Below are 20,416 nucleotides of genomic sequence, written 5' to 3'. Positions count from 1 at the left end.
GGGTGCGGAAACATTTGTTCTTCTCAGCCTAATGTTAAAAAAAGGACCTGACTAAATAGATCCCCTTCTTGAATGTCCCTCATCAACTAATTTTTTTTTTCAATCCTTACTATTACAAAAAGAAAATGCTATGCAGTATGTAACTCACTGTAACACAAACAGATCCAGAGATTCTATCCATTTCTCCAAGGAGTGCAGAAAGTAAGGACGACTTGCCTGATCCAACCATACCAACAACAGCCACCAGAGATCCTTGCGGGAATTCCAGGTTGATGCTGAAGACAAAGGAAAGTTCAAGTGTTTCATGAGTAAAGCAAAGTTTGTTTAACAACAACTGTGGTGCATTAATTACTTGGCAGCACCTAAGAGTTTTACTTCATCTCACTTGAATCACACGCATTCATCAACTGAGAGAGAGAGAGAGAGAGAGAGAGAGAGAGAGAGAGAGAGAGAGAGAGAGAGAGAGAGAGAGAGAGAGCGAGAGAGAGAGAGACAGACAGGCAGACAGACAGAGAGACAGACAATCATACTACAACAGAACTTGATTGCCTCATTGACCTACTTTGTTAGGATAGTAGTATCTTCTACATCCCAGGCAAATGTCCCATTCTCAATCTTAACAGCTATTTCTGAAATACAACAAACAATATTAAAAAAGAAAGAAAGAAATGTTTTATTTAACAACGCACTCAACACATTTTATTTACGGTTATATGGCGTCAGACATATGGTTAAGAATCACAGATTTTGAGAGGAAACCCGCTGTCGCCACTACATGGGCTACTCTTTCTGATTAACAGCAAGGGATCTTTTATTTGAGCTTCCCACAGACAGGATAGCACAAATCATGGCCTTTGTTGAACCAGTTATGGATCACAGGTCGGTGCAAGTGGTTTACACCTACCCATTGAACTTTGCGGAGCACTCACTCAGGGTTTGGAGTCGGTATCTGGATTAAAAAACCCATGCCTCGACTGGGATCCGGACCCAGTACCTACCAGCCTGTAGACCAATGGCCTAACCATGACGCCACCGAGGCCGGTAACAACAACAATATTAAGTCTATATTTATTGCTTTCCAGCAATTGCCAGTTTTTCACTGTTAAAAAAAACTAAACCCTTAAATATTTGAAATGGCAATAGATTTGAAACATGGTCTCTACTGAGAAAAAAGAAACAAACAAAGAATTCCTGACCAGTTGGTTAAAAAAAAGTTTTTTATATTCAATTTACTGCAAACAGGACAGCACATTTGGTGGCTGTACGCTGTGATTAAGCAATAAAATAAAATAAATGAACATGCAATCAATGCCTATGCCCATATGAAGTGAAATTACCTGAAGTGTAGCACTTTTGAACAGCTTCTGGGTCCAGCTCAGTCTGAGTCAGAAACTTCTGTACTCTTTTCAACGACACATTAGCCTGTCACACAACAAAATAATCAGCTCATTCTTAAATTTATTAACATAAAAACAAATTTATGAAAAGTAATCTTCATACATATATTTAAAGATATGTTAAAAAATATGACAAATTATTTTTAAATTGAACATGATAATGCAGGTGTGAATGACAGAACCACTTTACACACTATATGAACGGCGTAGCACTTTAGTGTAAAGCCATTCATAAGTAATTGTGTAAAATGGTCCTGTGATTCATATTTTCATGAACATAATAATTATCATATTCAATTTTTATAATTCCAAGTGAATAATAATTTCATTAATATAAAATACTATGAAATAACAACTGAACTTTTGCTTCAGGAAATTAATACATGGAATAAGGGGAATCCCCTTTTTGTGGTTCAGCTTTTTTCATCAGTAACAAAATACGAGAATTCGCACATTGTTTCATAAATTAATTAATACACACAATTTTAAACAATAATATTTGCTGATTTAACACCTAACGTAAATAATCTTTTATTGATTTGAAATAAAGAAAATACAACTGAAACAATCTATTTTGTTTTCTAAGCATTGCCGAAAGTAATGCAAAATTGAGATTCATGTAGTTATAAACATTGTGGGTTTTTTAAGTCACACCGCATTATCTGGATCAATCCAAACATTTATAACAAGAGTATTGACAGATTGGAATTTTATGCATTTGATTAAACACAGGTCTGTGTCTATAATGCAGTGACGTTTAGGAAAGTTACATTTAATTGAAGACGGGAGTGGAGTATTGTATCTGTAGAAGAAAAAGTGATCATTCCAATCTTTACAAGCATGTTGAGTTATCATAAATAATAATATTGTTTTTTTTCTGGGGTTTTTTATTATAGTAATATTCTTATTGTTTCAATATTTTTACCAAAGAAAGGTGGGGTTTTTTTTTTTTTTTAGTTAACCAAAGTATAGAACAAGTTAAAGAATGCAAACAGACAAGTTATAAAAATGTAATGTATAAAGGACTACGCCCACCTTCAAACATTATTTGGATGAAATAAAACAACTATTGCACCTGCAAAGATAGATATGCTGGTAAGGAATGTTTATTTATTATAACTCCAGCCAATGTTTTAATCAGCTGGCCTTAGTCATTACCCATATCTTGGTTACTAGAACATCAAGTGGGAAGTAACACTTCGATGTCATACAAATGGCACACAACCACCTTACCAGAATTTTGCTCAAACATATTCCGTGATATAAATTATGGGTAATAAATAGGATATTAAACTCACTACCATTTTATATCATGTTTATGTCCCTCATGAAATAATTTTCATTGTCATTCATTATAGCCCTTGACAACTGAAAATTATTTCACTCAGGACAAAAACATGATACGGAATGGAAGTTCATTTAATATCTTAGCAATTAGGACGAGACAATTTCTGTCCACTTTACAGGACATACTACTCATGTCCCAGTGGTGACTGTGAGTAATGAAATAACCCTACTGACCCTAAAGCTAATTGCATCTCACCCTATTTGTATGGTTTACAAACTAAACTGTAAACTATTTGTATGATTTCCTAACTGTATAGCTATGTGTACGGTTTACTAACAGTACTGCTAACTATTTGTACGGTTTACTGACAGTACTGCTAACTATTTGTACGGTTTACTGACAGTACTGCTAACTATTTGTACGGTTTACTGACAGTACTGCTAACTATTTGTACGGTTTACTGACAGTACTGCTAACTATTTGTACGGTTTACTGACAGTACTGCTAACTATTTGTACGGTTTACTGACAGTACTGCTAACTATTTGTACGGTTTACTGACAGTACTGCTAACTATTTGTACGGTTTACTGACAGTACTGCTAACTATTTGTATGGTTTACTAACTGTATTGCCAAATATACCAACCTGAACAATATTTGTGACAACTTGTGGAAACATGGCAAGAGGAAATCGCATAATGTTGAACAGAGACAGAGATACAAAAGCTTTTTCAGCATCCAGTACATTGTTTGGGTCAGACAACACATACACTCCAAATGTGACCAGTGACACCTAGAAAAGAAAACTATTTCAGCAGCCAGTACATTCATTGTTATACACTCCAAATGTGACCAGTGACACCTAGAAAAGAAAACTATTTCAGCAGCCAGTACATTGTTTGTTATACACTCCAAATGTGACCAGTGACACCTAGGAAAGAAAATTATTTCAGCAGCCAGTACATTGTTTGTTATACACTCCAAATGTGACCAGTGACACCTAGGAAAGAAAATTATTTCAGCAGCCAGTACACTGTTTGTTATACACTCCAAATGTGACCAGTGACACCTAGAAAAGAAAACTATTTCAGCAGCCAGTACATTGTTTGTTATACACTCCAAATGTGACCAGTGACACCTAGGAAAGAAAATTATTTCAGCAGCCAGTACATTGTTTGTTATACACTCCAAATGTGACCAGTGACACCTAGGAAAGAAAATTATTTCAGCAGCCAGTACACTGTTTGTTATACACTCCAAATGTGACCAGTGACACCTAGAAAAGAAAACTATTTCAGCAGCCAGTACATTGTTTGTTATACACTCCAAATGTGACCAGTGACACCTAGGAAAGAAAACTATTTTAGCAGTAGTCCATGGGCCAGATACAGAACCCCCCCCCCCCCCCCTTTAGGGATTTTTGGAGACAAGTATTTTTAGATACTTCATTATATATGAATTTAATATCTGCTTGTCTGCAGCAAAAATGTTGGTGGATTAAAAAAATATCGCCATTTGAATGGGGGTACCGTTGCACATTTTGTGTCCCAAAAACACTATATTGAAAAATTAAATATAGTGATAAAGTTGTCATCCATATAAATTTTTAACAGATATAAGGCCAAAATTAATGATATTCATCCTATACTAGATGTTAATAGTAACAAACCAAATGACAATGCAATATGTGGTATGAATAATTATATACTCATAGGCAAAAGTTAAGCAATGCCTGAAATGCATTATTTTCTATATTTACACATATTTTGAACCTTTTACTATTAAAAATTGCACTGTATTTAATATATTGAGGCAGCATTATTCAAATATGGTTCAGTATATCTGTCTATACTATACTCAACAAAATTAATTTATGTGCAATAGATATTTTAGCATTTTCCTTTAAATATGAGGGGAAATACAACTTCTTCCGTTGAAAGTTGTCAGCATTGTGGCATGTTCTTAAACTTAATGACTTAAATAAAAAAAATTAGGGAACACAATGACAAAAAACATTCTGAACAAATGTGTAACGAATACTTGCCTAATGCTCATTTCAATATTTTTCATAAGTATGTGAAATCCCAGTGTTTTTTGTGTGTATAACCAGTAAAAGTTTACTGAAACAATGTATAGAAGCCATATATATGACCTAAACATGCTAAAATAATATGACAGTAACAAAGAATTATATTATAATATAAGAAAGTTTACTAGCCCTTAATTAATTTTGTTGAGTATACATGTATGTGCATCAATATTATGAATATGTCCTCTTTACTAAACACCAGTGTTAAAAATTTAAAGCGTCAGTTTTGTGTACCTACCATAATTTCTTTTGCATTACATGTACAAGTCATCTATCTCACAGAAGTTCATCTTATACTAGTCTGTGTTTGTAATATTTTTAGATTTGCCTTTATATTTACATTGTGCTTAACTTATGCTCAAGTGTATATAATTAGTTTCTACATCAAATATTGTCTAGGAAAGTTTTGACTTCCTTTCCTATTCCTTTGCATTTTCATGCAATTAAAGTATGTCTGTCATGTTCACAATTTCTGGTATTCTCCTTCTCTAGGCTCTGCTCTGGTTCCCCCATCAGTATGTCCATCAGCTCTCATGATATCACTATTTCATCTCTGTGTGCCTTCTAAAATTTCTCAGCCATATGACAATTTGGTTGGGGAATAGCCTGGTATGCCTGGCATGACTGATACCAAATGACAACTTGGCAATTTGCTCTCTTTATGTGCATTCTCAGAGCATTCTCATTGAATGCATACATGTAGAGTGGGAAAGGCTGATTTATACTCTACTGTAGTTCAATATTATCATCCTTGGTTTGGCAACAAACATTTCCAGATATTTCTCAAGTCATGATGTTTTTGTATGTTATTCGCACCTGCACTCCCATAGAGAAGGTATATGAAATGATCTGCTTCTTAAATATATGAACATCAATTTTTGCTGAACTTCCATTAGCTAACAACATTTCAAGGAAGTCTTGGTGTTGCTTGAGAATGTTCAAAACCTCCAGTTTTCCATTCTGCATAAAAGCACTGTTGGTATCATAGCCAGTAATGGCAAGCACAGCTGGAATTGCTAGTTGGTGTCTTCCCTACATCCTTAATGATGCTGTGCACATCTATAAGATGCCTCTTGTTGCCAAATTGAGTGTACACAAATGTCCGTATCTGGGATGGTGAACTGGCAGCAATGTACAGACAATGAAGTATAATCTTTGTTTCTGCATTTTCTTGTGCACTTTACAACACCCTCAGACATGGTTTGCGTTTGAAACAAGTACTTTGTCTCACAAACAGAACCCTCTTCCCAAGAAGCTGAGGGCAGAGTTTTCTTTTTTTCATTTAAATGGTCTTCTAGTCTCTTAAGACCTTTGTAGGGATTCCTTAGATCAAGTGTGGCTTGGAAGAACCCCTTTCACATGAGAAATGTAGTGCCAAATCACGAATGCTGTTATTATGCTACTGTGGATTAGTTGCAAACCTTCCATCCATCCAGTAGATATTCCCTGAAAATATGCTGTACCAATAGAGCAGATTGGAAGAGAGCAAATTGCCATGGTCTCATATGGTATTAGTCATATCACAAAGTCCAGCGTATTCCTCAACCACATAGAAATGGCTGAGAAATGTCCAAAGAAATACTGAAGCTGAATTGGATGGTTTGTGATCTAATAACAAGAGCTGTTGACATACTGAGGGAGGAACAAGAGCAAAGGCCCAGAGGACAAAATAAAAAATTACAGATATTGTGAATATAATAGACATTATATCTGAGTCAGATGATAAGACTGAAATAGGAAAGAAAGTCAAGTACTAGATATGCCTGATGACTATATCTGATGTCAGTTATATAAACCTAACCATAAATTAAGCACAATTTAAATACAAATATGTTTTTAAAAATAGTACAAGCTTCTGTGAGATAGATGAATTGTAAATGTTTTAACACACATGCCGAGGAAAGGTACTTATAATTGGTTGGTACTAACAACAGAGGGACATCTTCATAAATTTGTGAACATAGTATATAAACTTCATATACTTAATCATATTTGAATAATGAAGCCTCAATATGTTATAGAAAAAAGCCAGGTCAATTTGTTTTTTTAATAATAAAAGCTTCAGGCAATCAAAACCAAAACATAAGTTAAGCATAATATAAATAGAACTGCAATTCTAAAATATTACAAAAAGCAACAAAAAACCTAGCTATTGTAAGATGAACTGTTATGAGACAGATAAATTGTATATGTAATGCAGACTTGCCTAGAATGGTATGTAAATTCACTTTTTATGTTTGTAAGACTTGTGTGTAATATAAAAATATTCAAAATATCCATGTAAATGGTTTATACAGCATGTACTGCACCATATTTAAGTAATGCTGCCTTCAGATATTAAATACAATACAATAATAAATGGATCAGAATGTTTTAGGTACGGTATGTATATATACACATGTACATAGAGAATTACGTATATCGGGAACTGTGTAACTTTTGCTGGTGAGTATACCCCCTGTACTATATCCATACCACATATATTGCATTGCTTTGTGGTTTGTTGTTGTGAACATGTAATTTAGCATGAATAGCATTCATAATTTGGTCTTAAACCTGTTCAAAATATGTCTGGGTGTTAACTTGAACATTGCCATGCAGTTTTTTCATATACTATGTTTGTAATACTCAGGACATTTCAAATTCACTGACTCACTATGCTTAGTCTGATGCCAAAAATGTATTATTTTTTGGTGGAATACATTCACCAGTAACCCAGCTTTAAAGTAAAAGGGTGATCGATTCCACCATGCTTTTTTTCCACTGGATGGAATGGCATTAGTGACCTGGTCATCACCTAGGAGCAGCCAGTTGTATGCCTTTAAAACTGTTATCACACATATATTTGACTGTACATATAATCTACTTCTTTTAACCGATTTTAATAGAATATGTTTTTCAAAATTTCACACTTCAGAGTAATTTTCTCTCTTTCACTCTATTTAACAGTGACAACAACAATAAATGATGACAAAGATGCAGGGTATTTTGTACCAAAAATGGAGCAAATGTCCAAGCAAATGTTGAAATGGCATTCAGATAGGCAGACTTCTTCAGAACCTCCAGTTCTTCATTTCGAATATTAACAACTTTCTCCTGGAATGACAGTTCCCATGCGTACAGTTTCAGGACCTGAAAAAAGGTAACAACGTAAATCTTAAAGCACATGTCAAAACAACTGCCAAAGAATTATACAAAACAGTACTCTAAAGGGTTATTTGTTTACGACACATCACTGCACTTTTAAACTACAGCTATCTGGTGTCCAACATATGATTATTGTGACACATGGTCAGTCAGGGCTCGCGTTATAGGTAGCCAAATTAGACATTGGCTAATTTTTTTTTTTTAAATGGATAATAAAATTTGTAAGTGGCTAAAATTTTGGCTAAGCCATTTTCTATCTTTTGATGTGAACAAACGGTTACATTATTTATCCGACACCTGAAATATAATAATAATACCAAATATTATATTAGTGTAATTAATAGCGATCTCGCGACCGGTAATCAGAAGCAGTGTCATCCAGAATGCAGCATAATAACGTTTGCTTATTTTAATAATCACAATTATTAGTTTTAACGGCAACATGTATGAAAGAAAAGTCTGAAAGATCTGTTGCTTGTTATTTTAACTTTGTAAAGTCTTTGAACCAAAGTAATAAAAACGGACCAACAATGGACCGAGCAAAACAAAAATGTCCGCTAGACTGGTGTATTCGCTTCACGTTAAACATAATGTCCACGTCGGCTGCTCTCAGTGTGTATATAGGTCACACTTGACAGTCATCCGAGACCGTTGCATGTGTCAAGAGACACTATTGCGGACTTTAAACAATACAATTACAGGCAAGTAAATCTTGATGTAAATTAAAAAAACCCAACCCAAATAGGTGAATACATAATTGCTGTTTCATTCGCTTATTTCAGCTGTCTTTGTTAATTTCACACTCATGCATATCGCTATCATGGGAAACGAACATGCAGTATTTATACAAATTGCAGTTGTACACTCAATACAATTAGTTTACAATAATCATGACATTTGTTAGATAAAATATTATATAAATTTGTAGACTGTGAGGTGACATCTCACAAGTTAGATGGATTTTAAAAAGACCATAAATTTCAATTCATTATCATTTTAATCAAAAACTTTTGATGTTAATGGAATAGTTGTAATAACGTGAAGTTGGCATTCTTTGGCTACGTATTTTACAAGCTGAAATCAACAACAAGCAGTTCAAAGCAACATAAAGATTGCTATTTGAAAGAAATAATGAGCTCTATTTAAAAAAAAAGAAAAAGTTGAGTACTGGCTCTCAAATTTTTATTAATGTCATAGGCCTTAGAAGTTGGAGTGGGTGTTTGCCTGAACCTCTGTGGATATGGGCACGTAAATAGAGTTCCCGTTCCCATGGGTGTTTGCAGGGGGCACTGGCTTTCAACTCTGCATATTTCCCCCACACTGAAAAATCAAAGTAATATATTAACTGCCCCTACCCACATTGCTGTCTTTGATTTTGATCAGGGAATACAGTTTTGTTATTCATATTCCAGTTTATACATAATTAGCTGAACAAGATGCATTTTCATATTCATATATAAATACTCTACACAGTACTGCAAAACAATTTTTGGTTAACACATTTTCATTGTGGCTAATTTTTTGGCTACAGGGATTTTTGATCCACATTCTTTACCATGGACCCAAATCTCAAGATCAGCTTTGAAGCTAAAGGTCATATACTTTACGAACAAATATTTTACAAATAGTTTTACTTAAAAATGTCATGCAGCAGGGCATAATATTTTATGCAAATTGTTAATTTTGTTTGCATGTTGGTTACACAAATTTAAATTCATGCAAACCACTAAATAGTTATGTGGTAAACTACCGTATTTTACCGGAAACTAACCCATGTCTTTGAATAAACCCCCTCCGTTTTTGATAGCATTTACGTTTTTCATAAATAAGCCCAGCCACCACCTCATCACCTTATCACAGTAAATAACACGAAAATGCAAGTTTGCTGAAAGTTCATTTAAACAGTCATATCTCTTTTAGACATGACTGTATAGAATCAGTGAACTCACCTTCATTCCATTTAAAATTTCATTCATAAGTTTGATTCGGGAATCCTTAAAATTCATTTGTTCAGTCTGAAATGCACAAACAAATAATAATTCAGTAATACAGATTGACGTGACCTCTGACACAAGCTACGAACAATCAACTAAAGGTACATGAAGATGCTACATACAACAACAAAATACTTTTAGAGATAACAACAACAACAAGCATTCTGAGACTACTGCTATGGCAATACATGTCGTCTACCAGGCCTAACAAATATTAAAATATCCTAAGTTCAAGGGCCATAACTCTGTGAAAAGAAAGATAAATCACCATGAAAGTTGAACTTGATCTGTAACAGTACATGATAAAGCTACATACACAAATATCTTCAGGCATTGCAAAACAAAAGTCCGGGAAATATCCCCTAAATTCAAAGGCCATAACTGGGAAAAACAGCTATATTTGCCATGAAAGTCAAACTTGATCCGTAACAGAACATGATAAAGCTGCACACAAACTTTCAACTTAATATCTTGAGGTATTGCAAAAAAACAGTCTGGAAAACAAATTTTATTATCTCCTAAGTTCAAGGGCAATAACGCTGTCAAAACTGGGTAAATCGCCATCAAAGTCAAACTTATTCAGTAATAGTATATGGTACACAAAATTTCAGGCGGCATTGTGAAAAAAGTCAAGAAAACCATAAGTTTGACATACGGATGGACAGACAGACAGACAAACACAGACAGACAAAGAGACAGAAGGACATAGATGAAACCTATGGTCCCCTCCGTTTGGACCGGTAAGGGACTAATAAAATAACATGTTTAATATTTCTGTTACATGTTTAACACTGATATAATACATGGATTTTCATACAGAATATAATAATAAAGTTTTTTAATGATAGTCCAACCTGAAGATATTTTGTCTTGTTTGCGATGGCATAAGAGACGGGCACAAGAAGAACCATAACTCCGACCCCGGCGAGGATGGGTGGACCTAGGGTCTGCCACAGCAAGTACAAACACACAGAGATTTGGAATGGTCCGGACCAGATCGTGTGGAAGTAGGTCATCAGATCCATGAAACGCTGAGCATCCACAGACATCAAGTTGACAATCTCACCCATTGTCGATTTCTTCCGCGCAGAACTCGAAAGTTTCAGTGTCTGAAAAGGTTAGGATGGTTGTTTAATAAGGTCCCAGCATACTATTCAACCAAAAGCTATTTGGCATCTAATACACCTATAATTATGACACATGGTTAAGAGAATGAGAGAACTGATGGACATAACATGGATATTCTTACTGTTGATTAGTATAACAGGCCCTATAGTTCTTCATGTATCACGTAAAATGTAACATGAGTTATCACAAACACCAAGACAACCATGGACAAACAAATTGAACTTGTAATGTGCATTTAACAGCAAAAAAGCTGTAATAGTCCAAACTATTTTACGCTTCCTAATAACCAGACTCAGTCCCTTTAAGCTGTAATAATCAAAACTAATTTACACAGCCTAATAACTAGGGTCAATTCCTTTAAGCTATAATAGTCAACAATATTTTACACATTAGCTTGTTATCAAAGACTTTAATATCTTAACACCAGATGATCAATGATATGTCAACGTCCAACTGATATACACAAACACAATGATTAGTTTAATTAAATAACAATTTTTTGTTTTAATGAGTTCAGTTGATGTATATAAAGACCAATCGTACCTTTCTGTAGACTGCTGCTATGATGACCGTTCTCAACCTCATACCGAGCACAAGACAGCTGTGAAAATACTGGTGAAGAATAAGGGACTGGACCACTGCACAAACCAGCAGGGCACTGGCATACAGGTACCCATGCCAAACATATTCCTCTTTATTCTTCACAAACTGGATCAGAAGCCTGGAGTGAAATGGTAATGAAAAAAGAAATGCAGTGAACTGTCTGTCTAAAGGAGCAATCTCACTGTGCAACTTGTAGTAATGGCTTCTAGCATGCAGTTTGTAGTAATTTTGTAAACACTCCCTGTCATGCATAACTCATAGTGTGTGACTAAAATCATGATTTAGCACTTTTCACAATACAACTCGATCACATGCTACACAAATTATTACTACAACTTGTACATTGAAAATGCTTCTAATCAAGAATAAAGAGTGACTGACAAAATGCTTTGATATAAAGGGGATCAAATTAGACAGATTTCATCAGAGTTAATGTCAATGACAAAGATTCTGCTAAGATCAACTGTGTCTACACTATATTAAATATCATCTGCTATGAGAGTGCAAGACAAAGACTTAGTATTTTGGGTTTAACAAACTTTTTTTTTTTTTTAAATAATTGCGATAATAAAATACATAAGAACCAGCATTCTGAGAGTACTGCTAAAGCAATATATGTCTCCTACTGGACCCAACAAATGTTCAAATCTCCTAAGCTCAATGGCTATATAACTATAATGTCATAAAAGTCAAATTTGATAGGACATAGAACATGATAAAGCCATACACAAAATTTCAGCACAATATGTTGAGACATTGCAAAAAAAAAAGAAGAAAAAAAGTAATTAAAACCAAAAGTCTGTCTAAAACCATCCACTTTTAAAAAAAACACAACACAAAATTAAAACTCGACGTTTCATCTGTATAATACAGACGTTTTCAAGAATATGAGGAGAAACAGAAAACTCACAAGTATAAACGGTGTAGTGTAACAAGTGTGCTTGGCTAAAACTCAAGTATAGTTAACCAGTCAATAAAACTACCGAGGTATCAGACCATAAGCTAAGATTAAAACAAAAGTCCAATCAAGCAGAGAGTGGTTTATTTGCCACTCGGATCATATTCATTCAGTCCTTTTGGCCACACACAGTTCAAACGATGCATCCAAACAGATTCAGCCAAATTAAGTTTGGCTAGGATCTTGACCAGCAACTCTTTGAAGGAGAGTGCAACTACGGCAGTGACCTGGGATATTAAAGTATGGGGGCTATATGTGGGCTTTAGCTGTCATCTTATATTTAATATTATGTCTGTGCCCTGAAAGTCTTGTGCTAAAACTGTTGATAGTTTGTACAACATACCGAATTTGGCATTTATTGCAGGTGATACAATAAACCACAAAATTAGACTGACAATTTAGAGTATGTTTAATGTAGAAAGTTTTAGTGTCTGTTTTTTATTGTAGAAGTAGCTGTCATCGTTTCACAGGATTTACATCTAGGTCTACCACAGGGTTACACATCCCCACTTTTCTGGGCAAGTATTTGTGAATCTAAAAAAAAAGAAAAAAGGCCAGAACATTTTCATATCTCCTATGTTCAAGGGCCATAACTCTGTCAAAAATGAGTAAATCGCCATAAAAGTCAAACTTGATCTGTAACAATACATTATAAATCTATTTTCCCATCACTCACCTCAATAATGCTGGAGCAGCAAACAGCAGGATGTCATGCATAAGTTTGTACACAGCTGCAAGTAAAAAGAATCTTCCAAATGTCTTGACGAGACATTTTAGTACATTTGGCTTCTTCTCTCGCCTACCATCTTTCACCGTTACGTCCAGATTCACTTCTGTGTAGGTGCGGCTGTCGTTGTATCGCTCCTTCAGGGGTATACTATTTCTCGATGGATTAGGTGAGCTTACTAAACTAATAAAAAGCAAAATAATACATATATTTTAATGCCTTTTTTCATGATGCTAATTTTCAAACTATTTTTCTCCATTAATCTTTTGTTATTTTAGTTAACCAGAGGGTATGAGATTTCATGCCCACTTCAGTCCACATGTGGTTACACAATTTTCAATTAACATATGACAAATAAGTTACTAAATGCACTATTGAAATCTCATTGTAAAAAACATGACCTTTAACAGTAAAATACTTTTGAAGTTACAAAGTACTACTTTTCCATTTTTCACTTTTCCAGTTAAAAGTGGTTGGTTCCTCCCACCAGTAATACAGCTATCACTAATCATTTAGCAGAACTGGGATTTTTATGAGTTCAAACTGTTTATTGTTGTGAATACTAACAACAATTTATCAGAATCCCTAAAGTAGTGATTGTCAGTTTTCAGTTGATATAGTTTTGTTTCCATGTTGCTTACCTGCACAAAACTAATTTTCTGTAACCATGTTCCATTCATGCATTAATTTTAATTCATCATTTATAATGTCATATCGAGTTATACAAAATGAAATAGGCTACCTGCTTTTTTTTTTGCACAATCTGACAAAAGCTTTCATAAATGTTGTACGACACAAACAATGTCTATTAATTAATATATGTTATTAAGATAACTAACCACTGTGACGTGTTGAGTTCCTTGTTCCAGTGCTGTTCAAACTTGGGGACAACATACTGCGAGGTGTCACATGAGTTCAGAGACCACAGATCCCTCCTCTCAAGAGCTTTGCGGTAACCTTTCTTCACCAGGCTGAAAGGAAACTTTGATAACTGATACCCCATCTTATTGTTTAAGTACCCGCTATTAGCTGTTAAACAGCCTCAGTGGTGTAGTAGTTAATCCATCTGAAATATGGCTGGTAGGTACTGGGTTCTACACCAACTTCTCTCACTAACCACTAATAACTACATGTAACCTGCTGTCCTCAACAGACAGCCCAGATAGCTGAGGTATGTGCCCAAGACAGCGTGCTTGAATCTTAATTGGATATAAGCATGAAAATAAGTATAAATGAAATGAGTTAATGTTGAACATATTGCATCTGCAATACCTCATTAAAGGCACTGAACCTAGTTATTAGGCAGTGTAATATATTTTCTGCTCTTAGTCATTTTTCTTTAACATTAAAGCACGTTACTTTTTGCATAAATTATCAATTCTAGCAATGGTAGAATTGCTAGAATTGATAAACCGACATATACTGAATTGAAGCAGTGTCAAGTATACAAGCCAGAGATCATTATTCATTCATGCTGGACAGAACAACATAGTTATTAACTAAGATATAGAATCTGATGTGGTTTTCCATGTCTTGTATTAAAACATACTGGGCAAAATTTATGTAACCTATTTTTCTTATAGTTACATACATGTAAAACAAAAACAATTGTAAATTTGGCTCATAATATTTTAAAGTTATTATGAGTCTTATTTATTACATTCACTATGGAGAATGGAGAAAACTTTAGGTGTTTTCACCTTTATGGATACATTACCTGTCCTCAAACAAGTGCACTCGCCCCCCTACGGCTAGTAGTTTGGTACGAACAACCCAACAGCCAATGGGATGGCCTAAATTCTTTTACTGCATACTCCCTCTAGTACCGATCACATGACTGTAACTTCCTTCTTTTTCACTGAGCACATCACACGCAGAACAGGAATTGGGGAGGCTCAGGCGGGAATCAATCCTTGAGGACAGGTAATGTATCCATAAAAGAGAAAACACCAAGTTTTCTACATTTCTTTTCAACATTACCTGTCCTCAAACAAGTGCAGCATTCAACAGACAGTGATGGGCTCCTTACTCCGAAGATGCACCTGTCTTCTCCCCAAGGACCGAAAAGAGTGGAAGAATAAGCCAACCATGGTAAGCCCCCCTCCATGGGATGCCCATCACAGACCAATCCAGGTGATATTAGTAACAACAACCATTATGGTGACATCTGTCAGTAATGGCACAGATGACCCTCAGGTACTGAAGTGGACCTGTAGCTGATAAGCCATATCTCAGGCAGGTTCTGATAGGGTGGGAAGGCACAGCCACAAGGGAATGCAGGTGTTACGTAACCTCCTAATACATTGGGAGGTTACCTAACACCTGCAACAATGTTATGGGTGCATCCACCAGAACACTGAACTAAACAGGCCCCTGTGTTTTCTTTCTAGTAATCCAAAGATCTGTTAGTTCAAGGAAACATTACACCAATGTGCAGTGCAAAAGGGTAATGTTATCCGGACAATTGTCCTGTCACCAAACCAGTGCGTGAACTTCAGAATGGTGCAGTAACAATGTCAAGGCGAGTCCTTAGCTGGCAATTCATTGGACATCTCGAGGTGCAGGCCATGAATCTGACAGAACAGGACAGCCAGTGTTAACCAGAGCTTGCGCTGCACCAACAGGACCCAGATGATGGAATCCCTCGACATCTTCATTGGATACAGTTGGCAAAGATCAAGTCAGTGGCCTATAAACATCCTGTTCAGATACTGAAAACAGTACTGGTAACAGATGTTGCAGTCTAGCGACATCGTGGCAGCAAGTGCACATAGGTCAGGTGGGTTAGCTGCTGACACTGAAGGTAATCCCTCAACATGGAAAGACACCATGTTCTTAGTGAGGCCATTCAAGTGGCTCCGGTTGCATGAGAAGAACAGTCGCCTTCGACAGTGTCAGAAAGACCTCGTTCTCTCAATGTATTGCTTCAGGGTGCGAACAGAACAAGTCCTCGACATCGTGGAATCCCACAATGGAAAAGTGTGCTTGGACAGTAAATATGTGGTACTTGATCAGGAGATTGAACTTCAACCATACTATGTCCATCTCCAAAGCATGAATCTCTGACACTCTCGCAGCCGTAGCAAAGCCCAGCAAGAACACTGTCTTCCTTGTCAAAACCTTTAAGGATGCCTCAGCTATGGGCTCGTAAGGTGCTTTGGACAAGGCCCTCAGAACCCGGATCAGGTCCCATTTCCGTGGACGAAAACGTTAGACCTGGTTGGCGTGTTTGAAACCCATCTTCATTGTGTGAAGCTCAGGCAGCGTTGCCAGCTTGGTACTAGTCCCAGGTCCGTATGCAGCAGGGCTGAAATGAATCGACAACTTGGTAATGGTTGCAACCAACAATCCAGCGCGAAGATGTGGCAAGAATTGAAGTATGGAGTGAACATGAACAGCTAACGTCATCTTGCTATGGCACTTCATGAGACAGTAGTGCAGTGATGCAGGAACCGGGACATCGGAGCAGTGATCCTGTTAAACAGTCAAGAGCCACCGACGGCAGAGCGGGCCACTACGCTATATTCCTGATATGTGTGGATGTGAAACAATACAAACACCAAACGGCTGGTATCGACGGCAGTCACACCACCCGATGCGAGGCAGCAGCAAAGACAATCTTCTCAGCATCAAACAAAACATTGGCGGTAACAACAGTGAATGTCAGTGGATTGATAATCTGCAATGAACCGTAGTAAAACGGTCGCGGTAAAAAAAAACGAAATGCGTGATAGCAACTGGATAACTTCCGGAGCCAGCAGAAGTAGCAACTGACTGATGTAGTGATCGACCCACCGAAGGTATCTTGAAGCATAAACGATGGAAGGTTGCATGGTAGAGCTGGAGCCGTTACAGGCTCGGCCTTCTTAGCCCACAGGACTAGGACACGGAGATATGCATTAAACTCCGTCAATCCGGTACTAGAGGGAGCATGCAGTAGAAAAATTTAGGCCATCCCACTGGCTGTTGGGATGTTCGGACCAGACTATTAGCTGTAGGGGGAAGGGGAGTGCACTTCCTTGAGGACAGGTAATGTTGAAAAGAAATCGATCCTATGAGCTTTCACTCCTCAAGTGAGCACTCTACTACTGATGACGTCTTATAACTCTCCAGGCCAGAAGACCTATTGTATTTGTATGAAAACCATTACAATCTCAATGTAGAAATATATCATCTGAATAATCATTAAAAAAACTAAAACTAAAAATACAAGAAAATGTCCACCCTACATACCTGGTAAACCACCAGAATGTAATTTGTGACAGAAATGAAGCACTGCTCTCTGGGCAAGGCTTCTGAAACGAAGAGATAGAATTAAACATAATTATTTAACTTAGTAATATTCCAGCTGTGATGTTAGTGTCACTTTACTTTGAAACAGTAGCCTCCCACCATTAATAAGCAGCAACAAAGCACTGTTCTCCACTTTACTGTTACGTCTGAAATGTGTTTATTCACCCACGTTTTTAGTCAAAATAGTCAAGCAATTGTATTTTTTCAAAACAATTAAAACAAACCTGTCCAAATATATCACAGCATAAAATTAATGAATAAATAATATTTTGTACTTATCCAACTTATAACTAAACAAGCATTTTGAGAGTACTGCTAAAGCAATACATGTCCCCTACCGGGCCCGACAATTTTTTGTATCTCCTAAATTCAAGGGCCATAACTGAAACATGGGTAAACCACCACTAAACTTCAACTTGATCTGTAAAGCTATATACAAATGATAAAGCTATATACAAAATTTCATCATATTATCTCCAGGCAGTGTTTCTGCCAGAAAGAAATTTTTGGGTATTGCGCTACTGAATCAACAGGGGTATGGGGGCCGGGGGCCCTCCCCAAGAAAGAAAATGGGTTACGTTTAGGGTTAGGCTTAAGAATATCATATAGTAATGATGAGAGTAATTAATTTGGTCAAAAGGTTAACTTAAAAAAAAAAAATCTGCAAAAATATTTGGGTATGGCACCATACTACATACACATTTTATCCTCTGGCAGAAACCCTGCCAGGATTTGCAAAAATCCGGAAAATAAATTTTCACATCTCCTAAGTTCCAGGGTCATAACTCCATTAAAAATGGGTAAATCGCCATGAAAGTTAAACTTGATCTGTAACAGTACGTGATAAACCTATACACAAATTTTCAGCTCAATATCAAAAGGTCTTCTGAAAAAAAAAATGTCCGGGAAAACAAATTTTCACATCTCCTAAGTTCAAGAGTCATAACTCCGTCAAAAATGGGTAAATCGTCATGAAAGTCAAACTTGCTTTGTAATAGTACATTATATACAAAATGTCAGCTCAATATCTCAAAACCTTCCGCCAAATACATCTGGAAAACATGTGGGACAGACGGACGGAGATGAAACCTATAGTCCCCTCTGGTTGGACTGGTAGGGGACTAATAACATGTCTGTTTGTCTAGGACAAGTGGTTTTGATTGTAAGACTAAGTAAATTGTACTAATATTAGTACAATTTACTTGTCTTACACTCAAAACCACTTGTCCTAGACAAGCAGACAAACCTTAAAGGCATACTGTCATGGATATAAGGACCTTATTTCTCTAAAAATGGATAATAAATAAAAATTACATTAATTGTTGGATACCAAATCTAGCTATCGCATCACCTTAACTGAATCATGATGGAGTGAAATCCATGCCATCCCTCTCAGCAATTTTACTTTTTGAATTAAGGACCACTGCCATAATTCAATAATGTTTACAAAATGTCAATAATTAAATTTTCTTTGCATCTATACACTTTACAGCAATCTGATTGGTCCAGAGGTGCTTACTTTTTTTCGTTCATATCTCGATGAACCCCCAAAAATTAAGCCACGCCTACTACCTCTCCCCCCCCCCCCCCCCCCCCCCACTGACTCGCACTACTTTTGTGCAACAAGCTGGATTATTCTGGCAATCATATTTAGATATTTTGAAGAAAACACAGGTGAAAGCTACAAAAAATGTATATGATAAATTAATGGAAAATGCTATAGCAGAGTAGACATATGGATCTATATGTATTGATTAAAAAAAAACACAACAAAAAACCTCTTCGCTAATCATGACATGAGACTCAGGTCGTTGGCCAAAGAAATCATGTAAGAAATGTCACGCCTGTAACTTACTTGTAAGCGATGTTCTACAGCTGTGGGGGAAAATTAAACGGTTCCACAGACAGCATAAATGTTAGACACGTTCCCTTCATTCACTTTCATAAAATATAAACTGAACGCGAATAGGACAATTCCTTCCATAAAAATGCACAGCAGCTAGAGGAAATAACTTCATTTACAAAACATCACCTGATTCAAATAATAGTGAATGAACGTTCACATTCTTACGCGACATAAGTATCAATGAAGTTTACACAAACATTACTACAGGCCTATTTAAAGCCAAACAAAATAAATTCAGTTATGTATTGTTAAATTATGCATATAAATTTAATTATAAGATTTGACCGCAATTATTTTTTTGTTCATGCAAGTATGAACCAAAAAACCGATGTGCACACTTTTGTATGCCCCTCTACGCAGGATCATACAGTGTGCACATCGTTTTTTCGGTTCATACTTGCATGAACCAAAAAATAATTGCGGTCAATTCTTAATTAATAAATGGAGTATGGTGGTTATGAAGATGGTTGAATAAAGTACGGTACATTTAGGGACAAATCAAATTATTTTTGTTCAGGTAATACTCTGTTAGACCATTAAATAGTCAGTGGTCTGTGGCAATATGCCTTTAATGTAGAGCCCTGACATACAGCAGAACAATATTTTTAAACATAGGGGCTAAGAAAAATGTAAATGGGATAACACTTTAACAAGAACTTTAAAACACATTTTTACCTAATTTCAACAAAATGTTTCAAGCAGTCAGATAACCAGTTGGCTGCACAGAAAGTATAATTTTACAAATCGTATTTGAAACATTACACAAGATTGCTGCAGAGTATGATTTTTAAAGGAGGGGACAATCAAGGCATTTGACCTGGTATGCGTATTCAACGATATATAATGCACATTATTGCTTAATATCAACAAGTATAATCGTATAGTT

General features: G+C 36.0%; 1 protein-coding gene across 3 annotated transcripts in view; it reads right to left on the bottom strand.

Moving 5' to 3' along the window:
- Nucleotides 1-20,416, bottom strand: part of LOC121378788 (multidrug resistance-associated protein 1-like) — an 87,606-nt gene that overhangs the window by 44,175 nt on the left and 23,015 nt on the right. For all 3 annotated transcript variants that reach the window (XM_041507104.1, XM_041507105.1, XM_041507106.1), the window contains 11 exons: nucleotides 17,565-17,626; nucleotides 14,171-14,302; nucleotides 13,281-13,514; nucleotides 11,587-11,764; nucleotides 10,770-11,024; nucleotides 9,871-9,936; nucleotides 7,769-7,906; nucleotides 3,332-3,478; nucleotides 1,338-1,422; nucleotides 563-629; nucleotides 149-275 (listed from right to left, as the gene is read on the bottom strand). In XM_041507104.1, the coding sequence (XP_041363038.1) occupies nucleotides 149-275; nucleotides 563-629; nucleotides 1,338-1,422; nucleotides 3,332-3,478; nucleotides 7,769-7,906; nucleotides 9,871-9,936; nucleotides 10,770-11,024; nucleotides 11,587-11,764; nucleotides 13,281-13,514; nucleotides 14,171-14,302; nucleotides 17,565-17,626 (1,491 nt within the window). The remainder of the gene's footprint in view (nucleotides 1-148; nucleotides 276-562; nucleotides 630-1,337; nucleotides 1,423-3,331; nucleotides 3,479-7,768; nucleotides 7,907-9,870; nucleotides 9,937-10,769; nucleotides 11,025-11,586; nucleotides 11,765-13,280; nucleotides 13,515-14,170; nucleotides 14,303-17,564; nucleotides 17,627-20,416) is intronic.

Source organism: Gigantopelta aegis, chromosome 8, assembly GCF_016097555.1.
Source record: "Gigantopelta aegis isolate Gae_Host chromosome 8, Gae_host_genome, whole genome shotgun sequence".
In the NCBI taxonomy this organism is placed as follows: Eukaryota; Metazoa; Mollusca; class Gastropoda; order Neomphalida; family Peltospiridae; genus Gigantopelta; species Gigantopelta aegis.
The sequence above is the reverse complement of the archived record's forward strand: the minus strand, read 5'-3'. Positions and strand labels throughout refer to the sequence as shown.